The sequence below is a fragment of the Halichoeres trimaculatus genome, unplaced genomic scaffold (genome assembly GCF_033239565.1).
Source record: "Halichoeres trimaculatus isolate MK-OKI-2021-1 unplaced genomic scaffold, fHalTri1.1 fHalTri1_scaffold_1, whole genome shotgun sequence".
NCBI classification, from domain to species: Eukaryota; Metazoa; Chordata; class Actinopteri; order Labriformes; family Labridae; genus Halichoeres; species Halichoeres trimaculatus.
In genome coordinates, this window is record NW_027437179.1 from 18,409,613 (window position 1) to 18,426,253 (window position 16,641).

The window sequence follows — 16,641 nt, forward strand, 5'->3', positions numbered from 1 at the left end:
AATGGGAGAAAACTGTCAAGGGCAGAAGGATGTGTTTTTTCTAAGGAGAATGCAACCTTAGCATTTTTCTCTCAAGGCTAACAGCGTCTCTTATTTGCTTCGAGTGTTTTGCAGAACGGACGTCAGCCCTCATCGTCTGCCTCCCAGCGCTGCATCACTGGTTTTTGTAAGGGTTATTTCTTTACCCCTTTCTTGAGAAAACTTGTTTCCTTGACGTCCATTGGCTGTGAGGAAACAGGGTGGAGCTGCTATCCGGAACAGAGCAGCTTCATTCATTAATAAAATTGGTTAACAGGATAGGACCTGAGTTGGGGCACGGTGTTTGAGGAAAAGTCGTCAGTTTTTTTTCATAGCAACAAACAAACACGATCTCATCTCCTATTTCCTCGGTGCTCCATTCGTCTCGTTGCTGCCCGCCTGTGTCTCAACTCTCCGGGGATCAGCTTGTCATGTTCAGTCGGGGCTACAAGAGAAGAGATTCCTGCAGACCGGTGAGCGACACTGAGTTAAGTTTGGTGCTTGTCTCTCGACTCGAAGGACATGCATGTATAAGGTGGTTGTTTTATGTGAATCCTTGTTGTTCCTGCTGTCGTGCTGCTCAGGGCATCAAGTTATGTCTGTTAAGTTAAAGCTGGCACGAGGCTCTTAGCAACAACACAGCCACGAGTAAAATGACGGATGATTTTTTTTTTTTTTTTAAATATCTGTTAACCTGTTGCTTTTCTCTCAGTCACATATGTTGTGAGTTTTGTTGCACAGTTTTTGCACGCTACAGATCTGAAATGTAAAAGTGTTTCAGGTGTTCACCAGTTATTCATTCTATGATAATAAATTGTGCGTCACACATGAGCTGAAAGGAAGAAGTCACTTGGATTCTGCAATTACCTGGCATAAAATTATCTACCGTTTATCGTGCTTCTGCTCGTTCAACCACCATTTAGCAACCGGTTTAAAGGTCACTGACAAAGAAGACTATTTATATTCATAAGATATACGTTTTTTTTTTTTTTTTAAATAAGTCCAAGTAGTTTTTTGACACTTGGAACCAGACAGGGTTGTATATAGAAGGCTAATCCCCTGCTCTCCTGTCCCTGTTTGTTCCAAGCTGAACCCTGCGGATGAGGTACAGAGAGGACAGCCCTGCCTCACCTGTGGAGAACAGTGTCCTGGCTTCACTCTGCACAAATGGAGGTAAAGCATCACTCAAACCATAATATTAGTAAAAATTTGCTGACATTTCCTTGCATTTGACATCAAAAGACTCCTAAAGTCTGATTTTAACCAAGGTATTCACAGATAAATTAATTCACGTGAGAGAAAAGGATGATATATGTTATGCTTCACGCCAATAAAATGCATAACACGTCATTTTTATGGCTGAAGTGTGGAAAAAGTATCCATTCTGCTCTGTGCTGCTTGAAAAAACTTGTATGTCTACATTCAGGAGGAAACCTTTCAAATATCAAAGATGCATGAATAGGATTAGTCATCCATGATTCTGTGAAGAAACCATTGTTCAGCCCCCGTGTGCGCTAAGATAATAGTTTATACTGTAGGAACCATTCATGCAGCAGGGTCAATTCCAGCCCACTGCTTCTATAGCCGCTGTTTATGGACTTATACAGAGAAACAAAGTGTATGTTGTTAAAGGAATGACCCTGCAAGAAGTACAGGTGGTTTGTGTTAGTGTGAAATAGTGTGACTAATGTGTATAGCTCTGCCTTAGGAATGCAACACAAATAGCATCTATTCTTTCTGTGAGCACAGCGAACATTGTTGCTTTATCAGTATCAGCTGACTCTTGTCAACACACATCAGTCAGTTACAGTCAGCCGACAAGCATCACTGTCCTAATAGAGATGCGGTGAGCTGCTGTGTCTATATCTGCTTTTTAGTGGCTATTGAAGCTTATTTTGTGGCGAAAAAATAAAAATAAAAAAACAGCATTTCCAGGTTTAAAGTAATTCACACCTGCATGCCTTCATTCTCTAGTCTGACAGAAAGATCACATAAACTCTTCGACCTCATCAGTGCAGAATACTTCGCACCACCTTCAGTATTTTGCCAAAAGACACACCGGTGTGGTAAGAGCCTGCCTGTTTTAAGTTAACATCGCAGCCGTGGATATGTAAGGAATTTTCTCCCTTAATGGGGATCTACAAAAGAAGGGGATGGTCCGACTATCCAGAGTCCTCTGCTGTAAACTATTACAGGTTCAACGGTGGGTTCAGGAATGCAGCCTTTAATTGCATGTCTGCAGTCTGGCATTAAAAGTCGCCTTTTTCCCCTCCAACAAGCGAGAATAAAACGTTGTCCGTGGACACAGACACAGACTGAAGGAGTCTGACTTTTTGTGTGAGGAAGCAAAGGGCTGTTTTATTGCTCCAGCTCTTCTTTGTTCCTTAAAGGAAAACTTCTAGTCTCACAAAGAACCTCTTTTTTTAACAAAATTCCACATGTTACAATGCCAATTTAGCAATATATACTGGTAGAGGTGAGCTCAGGCATGTGTTAGACTTTGTGTGACTGAGGTTAGAGATAGGAAGATGGAGGATACAGGTGTGCACATAGTCCTCTGTCTCCTCTGATCAAACAAAGCAGATGTCTTTTGTTTGTCCAGTAATCCAAATAAAGACACACGCTTCTAACGCCTTGTTTTTTAATGATGGCTGTCGTGACCTTGCACAATTCCTTACCCTGGGGATGATCTTTTAACACAGATTAAACATAGGGTGTTTTATCATTGTTGTGGATGGGTTTTAGATGGAACATTTAAAGCACTATGTGGAGGAATTTAACAACAGGCTAGATGGATAGATTCCAGTGATACTTATTTTTATTATTATAATTGCAGCATGCATTCTGTAGGTTAATAAAAGTGTTGTCACCTGTTCAAAATAAAAGTTATCTGTTACATAATAAAACCAAACAGACTTTACTGGAAAAAAAGACATTCCCTTTAGAAATACATTCACATTGTGTTAACTCGTAAATTTTGGTAACCCTGCTAAGTTTGTTGGAGTCATTGTCATACCCATTATGCTATGCTAGTGCTAGCCGGGGGTCAAAGCACAGCATTGCAGTAGAACAGCTTCAAATGCTGATGAAACCCAAACATTGATGCAAAAGTTGAAGGAGCTGGCTTTACACTGCTGCTACTTACTTTGGTTGTCATTTTGTTGTTGTTAGTCGAGTGTGGCCTTTGTCCATACAACCCGAATAACTCTCACAGCGCCCCCCAATGGCCAGGAAGTGAACAATTCAGAAGATTTCCTGAATTTGTATTGAATTGGGCAGGGAAATATTGCAATGCATCTATTAATCAATATTTTTACCCATCCTTATTGGATACAACGGAAATGGATAGATACACATAACAAGAGTTGAATTCACATCTATTTCCAGTGATTAGAAAAGCTGCATTGGTATATGGTTCTCTCTCCCCTAGTTACTTATATGGTGTTAAACAAGCCTGCAGTACCTGAAGTACCTTCAGTACCTGAAGGAAAAACTTTCATGATTGGCTGTTAAAGCCTAAATTTCTCGTTGCAACCTTAGATTGATTGACAGGTCAGACATCTTTTTTGCTAGAAAGTTCAGCTTTCTCACTCAGCGTGGCTTGCATTAATCAATTTATCATTTTTTATCATTATTTTTAAAAATATTTTGAAAATCTTATCTGTGAGCACACATAAAATGGGTTAAGTTCATGCACATAATAATAAGTACTTGTATGAGCCATTTTACCTAGGCTGTTGTTGATTTTGTCATCTGCACAATCACCACAAGGGGACCGTTACCGGTTCGTGGGTCAATTGCTACTTGGCCTCACATAAAAAATACTCAACTTACACTATTTCAGTTTGATTTATTATCTGATTCTGAACAATGTTTCAATTAAAAAAATCACTCATTCTTGATGCAAAACTCCCAAGCTAGCAAAATGGACAAAAAACAAACATCTTTGGAAAGTTTCTTTAGGCAGGGTACAAGAGCCAGTGAGGAGACAGAAGAAGAGGTGGTCCATGAAAATATTGTCTTACATTAAACTGGTCTGTGGCACAAAAAAAGTTGGGGACTGCTGCTTTAGGTAAACGGGCAGGTAAAGGCTACTAAGGTGAAGCTGTGGTCTTGGGAAGGGGAAGAGCACACAGGGGCTGTTTTCCAAACCGCCTACTACACAAGCATTGCCTACTATTTTGGCCGAAATTTAGTATGTAGTAGTAGTCAGTATGCAAAAACGTGCAAAATGTGCTGTATGCAGATTACAACAGCCGGGGTGTGTACCAAACTGCCTGCTACATACTACATGTGAATGCAGTATGTAATAGGCACTGCATACTGCCAACTGCTTGCATGTAGTATGAAGTATGACTTTTCTGTTTGGTCTGTTTTGTAGTATACTACTCTGGTTTTAAGTTTCGTAAGGTTGAGCAACAGCTGATGATTTTTTTTTCATGTTTTACTTTTACAAAAAATGTACAAAACAAAGTTTGGGGAAATTCTGAGATTTTAGTTATTTTGTTAATCATATCACAGAAACATCATATTTGATTTTTAATCTTACACCATGAGTTATATGGTTTATTTCAAAAAATCTGGTAGGGATTGACTTTTTATTTTTACAGCTGATGGAAAAAACACTTCCATATAATCCACGTATGGTTAAATAAAAGTTAATTATTGGTTTATATGGGCTTTAATTAATTTGTAGAAGTAAACACCTCTTTTACAACTAGAACCGACAAGATTTACCAGTGTTTCTTTCTCATCACTTCTATCTCTCGGGGTGTCTAACGTTAAAGTTGTTGTGTTGCAAAAGAAGTTCGCTTTTGAGCAGGTTTTGCACTGGTACATAATGTTCATATGTATGTTGTTGCCATTTACATCTATAATGTTGAAGTGGTGCCTGTTTACTTGCATCCAGAAAATGGTGTTAATGTAGCACCTGTAGGCCTGCTCCCATCCTGAAATCACCAGTTTTAACCGATGGACCGCTCGGCACTCGCTCATATTACATTTGCAGCTCCTGCTGAGTGAGCCAGGTCTGCTAGACCTGCCAATCCTCTCACTCCACTCTTGACTTGTAATTTCTTCTGCTTAACCCCTTATTTTTAAAAATGGTCCTGTCATCTCTAATATTTTTTCAAGTCAAAATATGTCGGCTGCTTTTGCCTTACATTCAAACCTCAAAAAGTATCCACCCCTCTTCCTCTAGTTGGTTTAGGCCAAAGGCGCTGCAGGTGCAGGAGATTCTCTGCAGGTTAGACTCTCACAGGTGGCTGTGCAATATTTGTTGCCGAAAAGTTTACTTTAGCATCAGCTCTTTGTTAAAAGATGTGTTAACCTTCTTGTTTACATCATCACTTGTGTGTCTGCCCACTTTCCTCCACATTTTATTTGCAGCTCCTTTTTTTGTGCCTGGCTGAGCGGGCGAGGTTGGATAGTATAGCGCCTCATTTCACTGGTATAACACCACTTTTACCTTCATCATGCATCAACCCTTGAAGTAGGTTGTATTAACCTGTTTTTTTTGGATCAGTAAATGGCAAAAAAAGAATCGCTCAATAATAACCATTGGATTGGATTGGACACTGGGCACTGGAAATTGGACTCTTCAAAGCACATCAAAAAAAAAACCTCACTCCCACATGCGGACAGTGACTAAAACCAGGTCAGAACAGTCACTACACTACTTCCTCTAAATAAGCATCATCATCTGAGATGTCCATGTGCAAACTTTTGTTTTGTTGTTGATTTCTGAATGTTTAAGTTTCAGGTTTTTGATTCTGATTTTCTTTGCATGTTTGTAAAAGGGTTTATCATCCGGCTCACAGAGAATGAATGAGCTTCAGTGAATGTTGCTGTAGGCTTCACGGCTACCTTTCAGGTCTCTACATTTTAACATTTGCTCTACTCTAAGCCAAATTCACGGTCATAATACACTCTGATGTGCATACATGCATACTCAGCACATGTACAGTTTTTCATCATTTAAATTCTGTATCTTCTGCACTGTCCCCAGTTCAAAATGTTTCCATTTTACTCTTGGAGAAGTTTCAGCCTGTGCATAAACAGCAAGCTGTCTCTGTGTGTTGAAGCATTTCCCATTCAGAGCCAAAAGAAGAGCACTGGGTATTTAAAATCACCCAGGCCTACAGAAACATTACCCTCAAGAATTTGCTGTTGATGTCACTTGACTCAAGTGTGGGTGTTGAGCCCAGCGTTCTGCAAACTTCAGCGCACAAAAAGTTCTCTCTTTGTGGCTCAAAAATGTGATTGCTGAGAAAGGTGTCTGAAATGAGGTTTTTCTGCAGGGTGTTTGGTATCACACTGAGTGACGGAAGTGTGCTGTGGAGCTGCTGCTTCTTCACAACGACAGAAGTGAGTTCATGGTTCAGGAATCTGAATCGATGCCCGTTGGCTAAAACTTCAGGAGGTTCCACTAAAATTCAGGAGGCTTTTTTTTTTTTTTTTACCTTGCATCCCTAAAGATTTCTTGGGCTAAGGTGGTGTTAGTTGTGATGAATAGGGCAGGTCTGCTTTCCAAAAAGACTTAAAACACATGAAGGAAGAACTTGCGTTACTTCCTGCTTGTGTAAGCTGAGTGGGCTGCTGTGGGCAGGTTCGGTATTGGAGTGGATCCTCCTTGCTCACCATGCTCTGTCTGAATTATTAATAGCTGCCTTTGGCTAGATTGATTTTCCTTGTGCTAATGAGACTCATTACCAGGCTTATTAACATGTCCCCTTAGTGTGTGTGTGCTACCTGATCTACCTGATCACATGACTGCCTCCCACATGAAGCTGTAATGTGCGCTTAAAGGGTTCCACTTGACCCTGGTGGCGGGGTTGGAGCCATGCAGACATCTATCAGACTGGTGCGATCAGATCTTACTATTCTCTCCATAATTTCCTCTAACCTAGCATACAATGTAATGAATTAAATTAAAATCAACTTTTTTGCTCTAGTTTTGAGAGCTGACAGCTCCTGTACAAAGCTTGTCCTTGTATGCAGCAGGGTCTGAGCTGAAACATAAGCTGTGTGTAAGCAGTAGAAGAGAAGAGGAGAAAGAAAAGAGGAAGATTGAAGCAGAACAAGAGGGATTCGAGTTTGAGTTTTAACCCGGCCTTGAATGGCTTCTTGACGTCTGTCCCCTCGGTAACCTGCTCCGATCTGCATAACACAGGCCTCCCTATTCTCTGTGTTAACAAGACGGCCTGGCAAATAAAACTGTCACTGCTCTCTGGGCATAAGAATGGGCCCTGGCTGTTTGTGCAGAGAAGAAGATTCAGTGTGAGGTGAGGGGGCCGGGGGTGGAAGTAGAGTAAGAAACCATTGGTGGTCGGGACCACACAATAGGTTCTCAGCAGTTTATCACTAAAGCTGTGTTTCTGTATTGGTATGGAGATCTTAAATCATCTGGCTTGGGTGGAAAACACTTCTCACCCCGCTGTCTTCTCGGGCTTTCTGGGTTTGTTTTTAGCAGAAAGCAGCAGAAACATCTGTGATAGTGTATGTGCGGGTCAGGAGGCAAATGACTTCTTATGCTGGGCTTTTATTCTGAAAATGCAGTATTTTGTCTTTGTCAAAGAGTCTTTTTCGGGGTTATATTTTGACAGGTCTGCTGGGTCATGTGATGTATGACTGATGTTCACAGATAATGCAAACTCAGAGGTGTGAAGCCCTGATATAAATCATACTTTGACCTTTGTGTTGTCAGAGGCTGGTTGTCAGACAGAATTTGTAGTTTCATATCCTTTTCCTTTGACCCCCTGGATGTATTTCCGCAGAGTTCTGTCCTCTTTTGCTCTCTGGCTTCTTCCTCTACTCATTCCTGCTTCACCTCGTTTCTACTCCCTGAATCACCTCATGCAGCACTGACTCAAGAATACAAAGTGCACTCAACTACAATGATCTGCTTTATTGAAAAACATGTCCAGCAGAAACATCAATTATCTTGGTATGAAATGATCCTGAAGGGCTTGTCAGTCAGCTAATGCATTCCCCTGAAATCCCTGCATTTGAATTTAGATGCCAACAGGATGAGACACAAAAACAAAATGTCAAATTTAGAGGAAAGCATGATATAATATTCCTTATTGTATTTCTCATTTCCTTTCAGCCTGTGGTTAAACTGGCTGAACACAAGTAAAGAAAAAAAGAAAGGAATTACAATCGCTTGCAGTCCTGAGATATCGTCTGATCCTTGATGCACTGAGTGTTTCACTGCACTTGGCAAGAGAGTACACTGAGATGTCATGTTATTAGCTATTCTGATTGCACTGATAAAACTCAAATGATTATTTTTCTTTTGGCTGTGTATTTTAAGCCTCTTGTGTTTGGTTTTATCTCGACAGATTGTAATTGTGTTGCGTATTAGTGACATGCTGTGCAGTTGTGCACGTCTTCAAGAGGAGATGAATTGATCCCTTTTCAATTTGTTTGAGTGAAAACGCTCATATGACACCTCGGGAGACAAAGTGTGTGTGACACTGTTTTTTCTAGTGTGTCTTGTTTGTTTTTATAGTTACAGTAAGCATATGGAGCTTTGTATGGTTGTCAACATCATGTCATATAGAAAGATGGATGTTTTAGCAGCAGGCTCGGAGAAATACCATCGGTGTCATCTTATCCACGAGGTGGGTCCTTCACCTGTAAGAGGAGATGCTGTGAGGTGTTGGGTTGCTATTGTGCTCTGTGCTTGTAATTGCTTTTTAAGCTCTTAATGTTTCCTCTATTGTTGTGGTTGATCCATTTTTTGACAGAAAAAAAATGTATATTTTCTTTCACTTCTTACATTCATAAACAAAGCTCAACTGTGTTGTTTTGTCTGCCTGTGGACAGAGCGGTCCTCCCATCCCTGTCCTTAAAAAACAACATATGAGTTCAAATATGATGCCAAAGAAGGTTCATGCAAGTTGAATTTGTCAAAGATCATCATTTTGGCCCCATCCTTTAGACAATATCAGTATTATTTGCATTTTAAAACAGCTCATCATAATTGCACATTTCTTGCATGAAACAAATCTTGTCACTGAAAGAGGATTTTCATTCTGCTTTCATTCATTCTGATTTTCATTGTGTCTGCTTCTTAACCATTTTCCCCCTGTGTGTTGAAATTCACTAAACTGTCCAGCAGGGGGCAGACATGTCCAACTTAGACACACTGAATGTCAGCAACTACTTAGTTTCTTCCATGCTGCAAATCCAAACTGCCACACAAGAGACTAAATAACTTTTTATTTTTTATAAATTGAACAATTGGTTGATTAGAATAATTTAAATTGACATTCGTAGAAACTAATAATTTTTCTTTTTTTTTTCCAACAGAAATATTTGATTTTTTTTCAGTCTTGGAGTATAACTATGAGACCTGACACAAGCTGCATCATCAGTGACCGTCTCATAATCCTTCTTAAAACGTAAAATGAATAATGAAAACATTAAACATCCTCATCAATATCTAAATAAAAAGTTGAAACATCTTCTGCATCAACACAATGGACCTGTCTGAACTTTACTCTTGAAAAATAAATGTTACTCATCCATAACTGTTCTCTGTATAGTCTCCACACTTATTTATTGTAGTGGACAACTGTGTGAACATGTGCAGTGCTCTTTGGCAGCTCCTTCAATAAAGAAAAGAGATTTACTCTGATCCATATCTCCAGCGTTTTTGCTGCTTCTCTTATCAAGGTCATCTTTAACAGGTGCTCATGCATTTGGATTGAGGCTGACTGATAGGCATCAGAAAAGCCCTTTAGTCTCCCACAGATGGTGGTGTTTGTGGCTTTAACATGATATACTCTTATGTGAAGGCACATGCATAGAGATGTGTTTGGAGACGGCCTGTAAATTGTGTTGTTTTCATATAAAAAAATGTTAAATCCAGACCTATATTTCAGATTACACATGCAAAACCAGTATGTATGCTAGTGTGTTTGTTTTCTGTTATGTTAGACTTGTTAGAAAAAAAAACAACCACTGAAGCCTTTTATCACTTGAAGCTGATTTTCACTCTTCTCACATCAGACAACCTCTGTAATTCTCCGTGACCTGTGCGCTAGCGATGCTAATTCAGCCCGATTTTTGCCCTGGTGCTGATCCATGCCTTAATGAAGGCTTTGCATGCTAAGCTCCCTTTGAACTGTCACTGGAAATAAAGGGAGGCCGGCTCACTGCTGTCATACGCACTGTAAGTTAGCATTTACTGTGTTCAGGCCTCGAATCTCAACCCGCCCTCCCCGGCACAGAGTTAATTCATGTCATCCAGATCGTTTCACTTGTTAGTTCCTGCCTGCTCTTTGGTCGGTGGAATGTTCAGCTTTTGTCTTCAGTGAGCTGATATTATTGCTCTCAAAAGCTGAAAGGGAATTTTCTCTTTTGTCCTTTGAACAAAAGCAAAACTTCCATTAAATGTATAATGATAAAAATAGTTAAAGAGTTTACCTCAAGCTTCTGGTGAGAGTTATAGTTCCATACAGCATACTTTTCTTCAATGACCTCCTTTAATTTATGTCAAGCACATATGGAAATACTTTAAAAAAGTCTTGAGTATTGATACATTTTTGATACTAGTTTTAAACACACTGTATCTCTCAAAACAGGTATCTGTCTTGTCTTTCAGTTGGAGGATCTGACTTCATGTTGCAAATGACCTTTTGTTGTTTTTTGTTGGAGCATCTGCCATACCAAGAGAAGAAAAGTTACTTTTCATCAGTAATTACCAGAATTGTCAGCATGCTTTCATGCACAGACCTGTCTGTGGCAGGGATAATGTGAATCATTTTAGATCAACATGGTGTTTGAAGACAGATATGTCTTTAGTTTATTGGATATTTGGTCACAGATGACGGTATCAGATGAACAGTAGGTATGCACAAGATTATCTTACATCTGAGAGTGTCCTCTCTGTACCAAACAAAACCCTTAAAACAGTTAGGCTTTTCAAGGTAACTTTGATGCATTCACAGGAACCCAGGAAGAGGAGCACATTTGATGTTCATTTGTCAAGTAAATGTTAATATTTTTGGAAGCTTTTGATAACCAAAATTTAAAAGTGGGGATTCCACCTTAGCAAACCTTCAATTTGCTGGAGCTGTCGCACAGCAAGGCATCATCCCAGTCTTTTAATTACTCCAGCAGCAGATTTACTAAGATCAATCTTCTGTAAACCATACAAATGTTACAACAGTTTATCCATTAGCTGTCAAGATTTACAGCAGTATAGAACAGTTAAATTTTATTTAAACATCATGTGAGGAGTTTTTACTAAACAGACTGCAGATAATATTGATGCCTCTTTATCTTATCTTCTATAGGAATAGGTATTGGTAAGATTTTTTATTTTTGATTCAATACTTTATGGAATCACTTATATATTTGTCCCAGGAAATTTCTGTGTACAAAAAAGGGAGGTTTACACATTTTCTTACTTTGCTATTTATAATTTAATTTTATTTTATTGAGTAGTGAATGAATATCACATGACACTCTTGATATCCTGTGCTGTGCTTTCACAAATATTTAAACATGCTGGTGGTGTTGCCACCCTTATTGTGATATTACAGGGTTGCCCTAATTGCGCTTTGCGTTTATAGCGTCTTTTTTGGTAAAGTGAAGCAGAGTTTTAGATTGCTTTCACCTCTCTGCCATTGTCTTGGAAACTCTGCTGCTGGTTGAGGAGCATGATTTTTCGGTGGCACGTGACGTCAAGGTAGAGTCTGACCATAACGTTAAGAATTGACAAGGGAATCCCAAGCCAAGCATAAATGCTAATTGATTGAACCATTTTAAATAGAGACTTAACAGGAACTGGTTATTGATACAGAGCCACATTCATTTAGGATCGATAACTAAAAACTAAAATGAGTGATTACAAATGGTTTTAAAATTGCAAAGAGGGCTTTCATTACCCAGTAAACCAATTCAGGAGCACTTAGGTTGCTAAAGTGAATGTAGAATTGATTAAAAAAGATTGAATAGCGTGATGTAACTCAACTAACTCCACTGTTTGTACATTAATATTTTAAGTCTTTTTTTATTCTGGTTCCTGACTCACCCTGTATCACTCAATCTGCTTCTGCCCCCTCACCTTTACTCCCTGCAGTCCCCTCTCTGTTCCTCCCTGTGTCCATCCATCCATGCGTCTCCTCATCCCTCCTGTTTAAACAGAGCCTGCTCAGCACAGGGAAGTCTAAACAGTGCACCGCTTCAAAGACCTCTTTGATTTTCTCCTCCTCTTGCTTTATTCCCCCCTGTTCCTCTCTGTCCAGCCACCTGTTCTCATCCTGGTTGATGTGTGGAGGAGCAAACCCTTGATCAGAGCTGTTCAGAGCTCTGTTGGTTTCATGTGTTTGGGAGACTTTCTCAGTGGTCGTTTTGAAGAAGTGTCCTGATTTATATTAAAGCTGTAGCAGCCAATAGAGGTCAGCATTGGACTCGAGCTCAGTAGTGTGTAGTCATCTCTGTTTCATAATGAATGTGCTGATCAAACAAACCAGGATAAATATTTAAATAATTAAAAAAAAAAGATAATTACTTTATTAGTTTAGCCTTATAAGTTACAAAGATGCTGACAGTTGCTCTTTGACTTTCCCATTACTGTAATGACTTGTCCTATTTTCATTACAGACCCAAAACCCCAGTGGGATCAAACGCCCCATTTGTCCAAACTACAAAACTGGGCTTGATGACTCTGCAGTGTTAAAGTATTTGATTGGCTTATTGATTTAGCGAGTGGACAGATTTTTGGGGTTGGCCTAAGTAGCATATTGATTGGAGAGAATTGACTGTTGTTACCTAATATTGGAGAAAGGGTCCAGACAGCTACTCCATCAAACAGCACTTTGGAAAAAGCACACAGCTTATTTCCTTCTGTAATGGAGCATTCTGCCACCTTGTTTTGAAACAACTTATATTTTTTGCTCTGATAAAACTCTGAAATCATCACAGCTTTGACCTTCTTATCTCCTGCTCTCCATCTCTTCCTCCCCCTGTCTGTCACCGTCGCTGTATGATTCCTCATCATCTGAAGTGGGAGAGGTGTCGTCTTAGTTGTGCATGAGTCAGGCCTTACTCTAACAAGCTGGATCAGCCGTGATGCTGCTCCTGCTCCCTTTCAGGTGGTTCATCGACACTTTTTCCCCATTGTGAATTTTCTTTTTCTGTTTTTATTTGGCCCATGCGTTTGTGTGTACAGTACATGTGTGTTTCTATGAGTATTAATAGCAGAGAGCTGGTAAGTGGAGTCTGTGTTTCATGGATGAGAGAACAGGCCAGCTCTCGGTGCCAAGCTGTACAGGTATCAACTGATCTTGGGATCTGGGTACAGCAGAGGGAATGGAGGAGGGCAGGAAGCAGGAGATGAAAAAGGGCTCTGAAGCATGGCCAGCTTCCTCTGATGGAGGCCTGAAGAAACGCACTGCTTCACTGGGACACAAGGTCAACACACACACAGACATATGAAAACAGAGAAACAACTGTAACAACTGACTGTGCCGGATGATGAGGAACTGAAATCAAAAGCAGTTTGGTCACTTATGCATCATAGCTTTAGTTGTACTTCAAGACATATTTGATTATTTACAGTTTTAGCTAAAGGAATTGCCTGACGAAAGGACAGAAGTTTGTTGATACAATGATGATACATTGTGGGATATTCATAAAGCTTTGTACATATATGCATCATTTATGATTTAATAAGCTACTTCTTTGATTTTTACCTACAGTAAAATAACTGACTCTAAACATGAACTGGTTCAGAGTATGCACTTTATCCTTCACTTTATCCTTAGCACTGATTTGTGCCCTCTGTGGACCTTGTATTGCCTGGAGATGTCTCCTGGTCACTTCTGACTGCTTGCAAACGACAGAAAAATGCCTTAAAGCTATGGGTGGTGATTTGAACTACCAACAGAGAAAAGAATCCAAAAATAAGATTTTTTCAAGCTGCCAAAAGAAAATCGAGGCTTTGAGAAAGCAGAAGTAGATAGAGGCAGAAGACTTCAGGCATGGCAGGACTATTCGTGGTGTGGCCTGACAATCTGTGCAGGGCTCTGTTTTTTAACTTTTTCAGTTGCAAAGAAAACCTCATCTGCTTATTTTCACAATAAGTTAGTTGTTAACGATAAAGTATTTAAACATGAAACAGAAGTTGGACTATTTCTTAAAGAAAAACAAGGGCAGAGTACAATTATGTGGACAAATTGACAGAGATAGGTAAAAGTAGTACCCGAAACCAGCATGCCCAGCACAGACATCTCATGAATTTGGCACCAGACTTAAAGCAGTGGGGACTGGTTTTGCTATGAAATTGTTTTTCTGTATTTCACAGCTGAGTTTGAAGATATATATCGCAGGAAGTTATTACATCCTCCACCAAGGAGGTTATGTTTTTGAGAGAGTTTGTCTGTTTTTGTTTGTTTGTGAACAACATAATTAAAAAAGTAACAAACAGATCTTGATGAAATTTTCAGGACATTTTCAAAATGGGATAAGGAAGCAGTGATTAAATTTTGGAGGTGATCCGGATCACCGTCTAGATCCAGGACTTTTTCAAAGGATTCTTTATCATTGTGAGATAGGGCTGGTTTCCCTATATATGTATATAACTAACAATTAAAGATTGGATTGCTTTGCAAAACAATACAAAACAAGGTCACCATAATTTCTGACAGATGTAAAAGTACGATCCAGATCCTGCCAATAATCTGGATACTAAGATTCAGAATATGAAATATGTACTGGGTCATCATAATTTTCAACATTATGGTACAAACCTGCAACTAACACCAAATTGTAGCAGACAGTCTGCTGAAAGGAAGTATAACATTAAAGTAGGACTACAGTGTTGCGGGACAATCACAACATGCTTGGGGAAGGTCTGTGCTCTCTGAGTGATTTTCTAGTTTTAAAACTGTGACAGAGATCAACCCTCAAGAGACAGCATACTTTTCCTGTGAATGCTGAACCACTTCAGACAGGAAGATGACATGTACAGAGAGACAGCGTGGGCACATAAACGTTGAGTCATTTGGTTTAATGTGGATAAAAAGTGAGACACCTGTAAAAGTTTGCTCAGAAAATCAGCTTTAAGCTGTTATCATCCCTAATTGTAGAAAATAATGTTTCTCCCCCCACACATTTAAGGCTGTCTCACTTTATGTTTTCTCTTTCTTCATCGCTCATCTGGCCAAGTTTGTTTGTGAAGGTTGACTGGTTTCCAAGGCGATGAGTGTGCTGTAAGTTTACTGCTGCCTTGACAACAGTCCAGACGAGTACTGCATTATCAGTTTGACAATAGGTGCAGAACAAAATGAGAACAATCAGAACAGTGAGACAAAAAGGTTTGTTTTCACCACTTGACGTCAGACTGTCTAATTGTCTTCTCTCTCCTGTTAGTCATTAATACAGATCTCCTGAGGGTTGTTCGTAGAGTTCAAGAAAATGTTGTGATCTGGGATTGTTTTGAAATGATCATGAGCCCTGCTGGGGACTGATTTTGTGTGCAGAGCTTTAGTAGATCAATGTGTTTATGTTGAGTCTCAAAAGATCATCCTTCAGATTCTCCAGTGATGAACTGGGTACCTGCTGTAGCAACACATGACTCATGGTATCATCTTGAGGCCTGGAGAATAACCTGAGATTTATGAAGTTATCTATGTGAAAGGTTTCATGCCAAAGAGCTCATTTGTTCCTTTTACATATCAATTTATTTTCTTCTCTCGGTTGGATGCTCCAAGCAGTTTAAGAGTTTTGTGAGTTGCAAGGAGCTAGAGAAAGGAGCCCACATTATACGAATCAAATCCAGACGTCTGTGGAGTGCAGTGTTATGATGTTTGAAAACAAATGTCATTCTTTCCACAGTAGAGTAGCCCAGAGAGCGCCTGAACTGTAAAGGTATGACTTACATTTGTGCTGTTTCAAATGGCTGTGGAACCAGAGAGCAGAGTAACTCACCAGCAAGGTAACCTTTCCTTCCACTCCCCCTGTGATTTAATCTGATACTCTTGTACTTAGTTCTGGCAGACAGATTGTAATAATCATTGAATTTAATGTTGAAAGAGCTCAAATTAGCTTTGACTATGACATGAAACTAAAAACTAAAAACATTTTGGCTGGGAAATGTATAAAAAGCTCTCCACACCTGGGAAGCTAATCGAGTGAAAGCTTGCTGTCTTACTGTTTCATTGGGTCAAGTTCATCACATGACCAGCTTGGCTGTGTCACACGTTCGTCTCAGAGGCTGATGTAATGCCACTAATGTGCAGTCACTGTTTCTGTTCTCTCAGCACTGTCTACTGTCAGATATCAGACCAGTATATAAGCCCCAGTGTCCCTGTCCAGCCATGACAGTGAACGTGACTTTGGTTAAGTGACTGCGTGACTGCAAAGTCCAGAGGCAGAAAGCAGAATGAGATGCTAAGTTGAATCAAAAGGCTGTTGTGTGCATGTCAGAGGTCAGCTTTTAACCAGCAAATCCCCTTTTCTCCCTTCTAATCCTCTGCCCTGGGGTTTTCCCACACCACAGGGCTCATCTCAGAGCAACCAGAGCGCAGACAGACAGACAGGCTTGATGGCTCCTCGATAGCTTTCACAAAGCCTCAGACAAGATAGACAAGTGGGCTCAGTCATATT

The 16,641-nt window shown here is 39.8% G+C and overlaps 1 protein-coding gene across 1 annotated transcript in view; it reads left to right on the plus strand.

The window, feature by feature from the left end:
• Positions 1 to 370: 370 nt before the first annotated feature.
• Positions 371 to 16,641, plus strand: part of prickle2b (prickle homolog 2b) — a 106,097-nt gene continuing 89,826 nt past the window's right edge. Inside the window, exons 1-2 of the mRNA XM_074673042.1 lie at positions 371 to 491; positions 1,106 to 1,191. Of these exons, the coding sequence (XP_074529143.1) occupies positions 450 to 491; positions 1,106 to 1,191 (128 nt within the window). The 5' untranslated portion in view covers positions 371 to 449. The remainder of the gene's footprint in view (positions 492 to 1,105; positions 1,192 to 16,641) is intronic.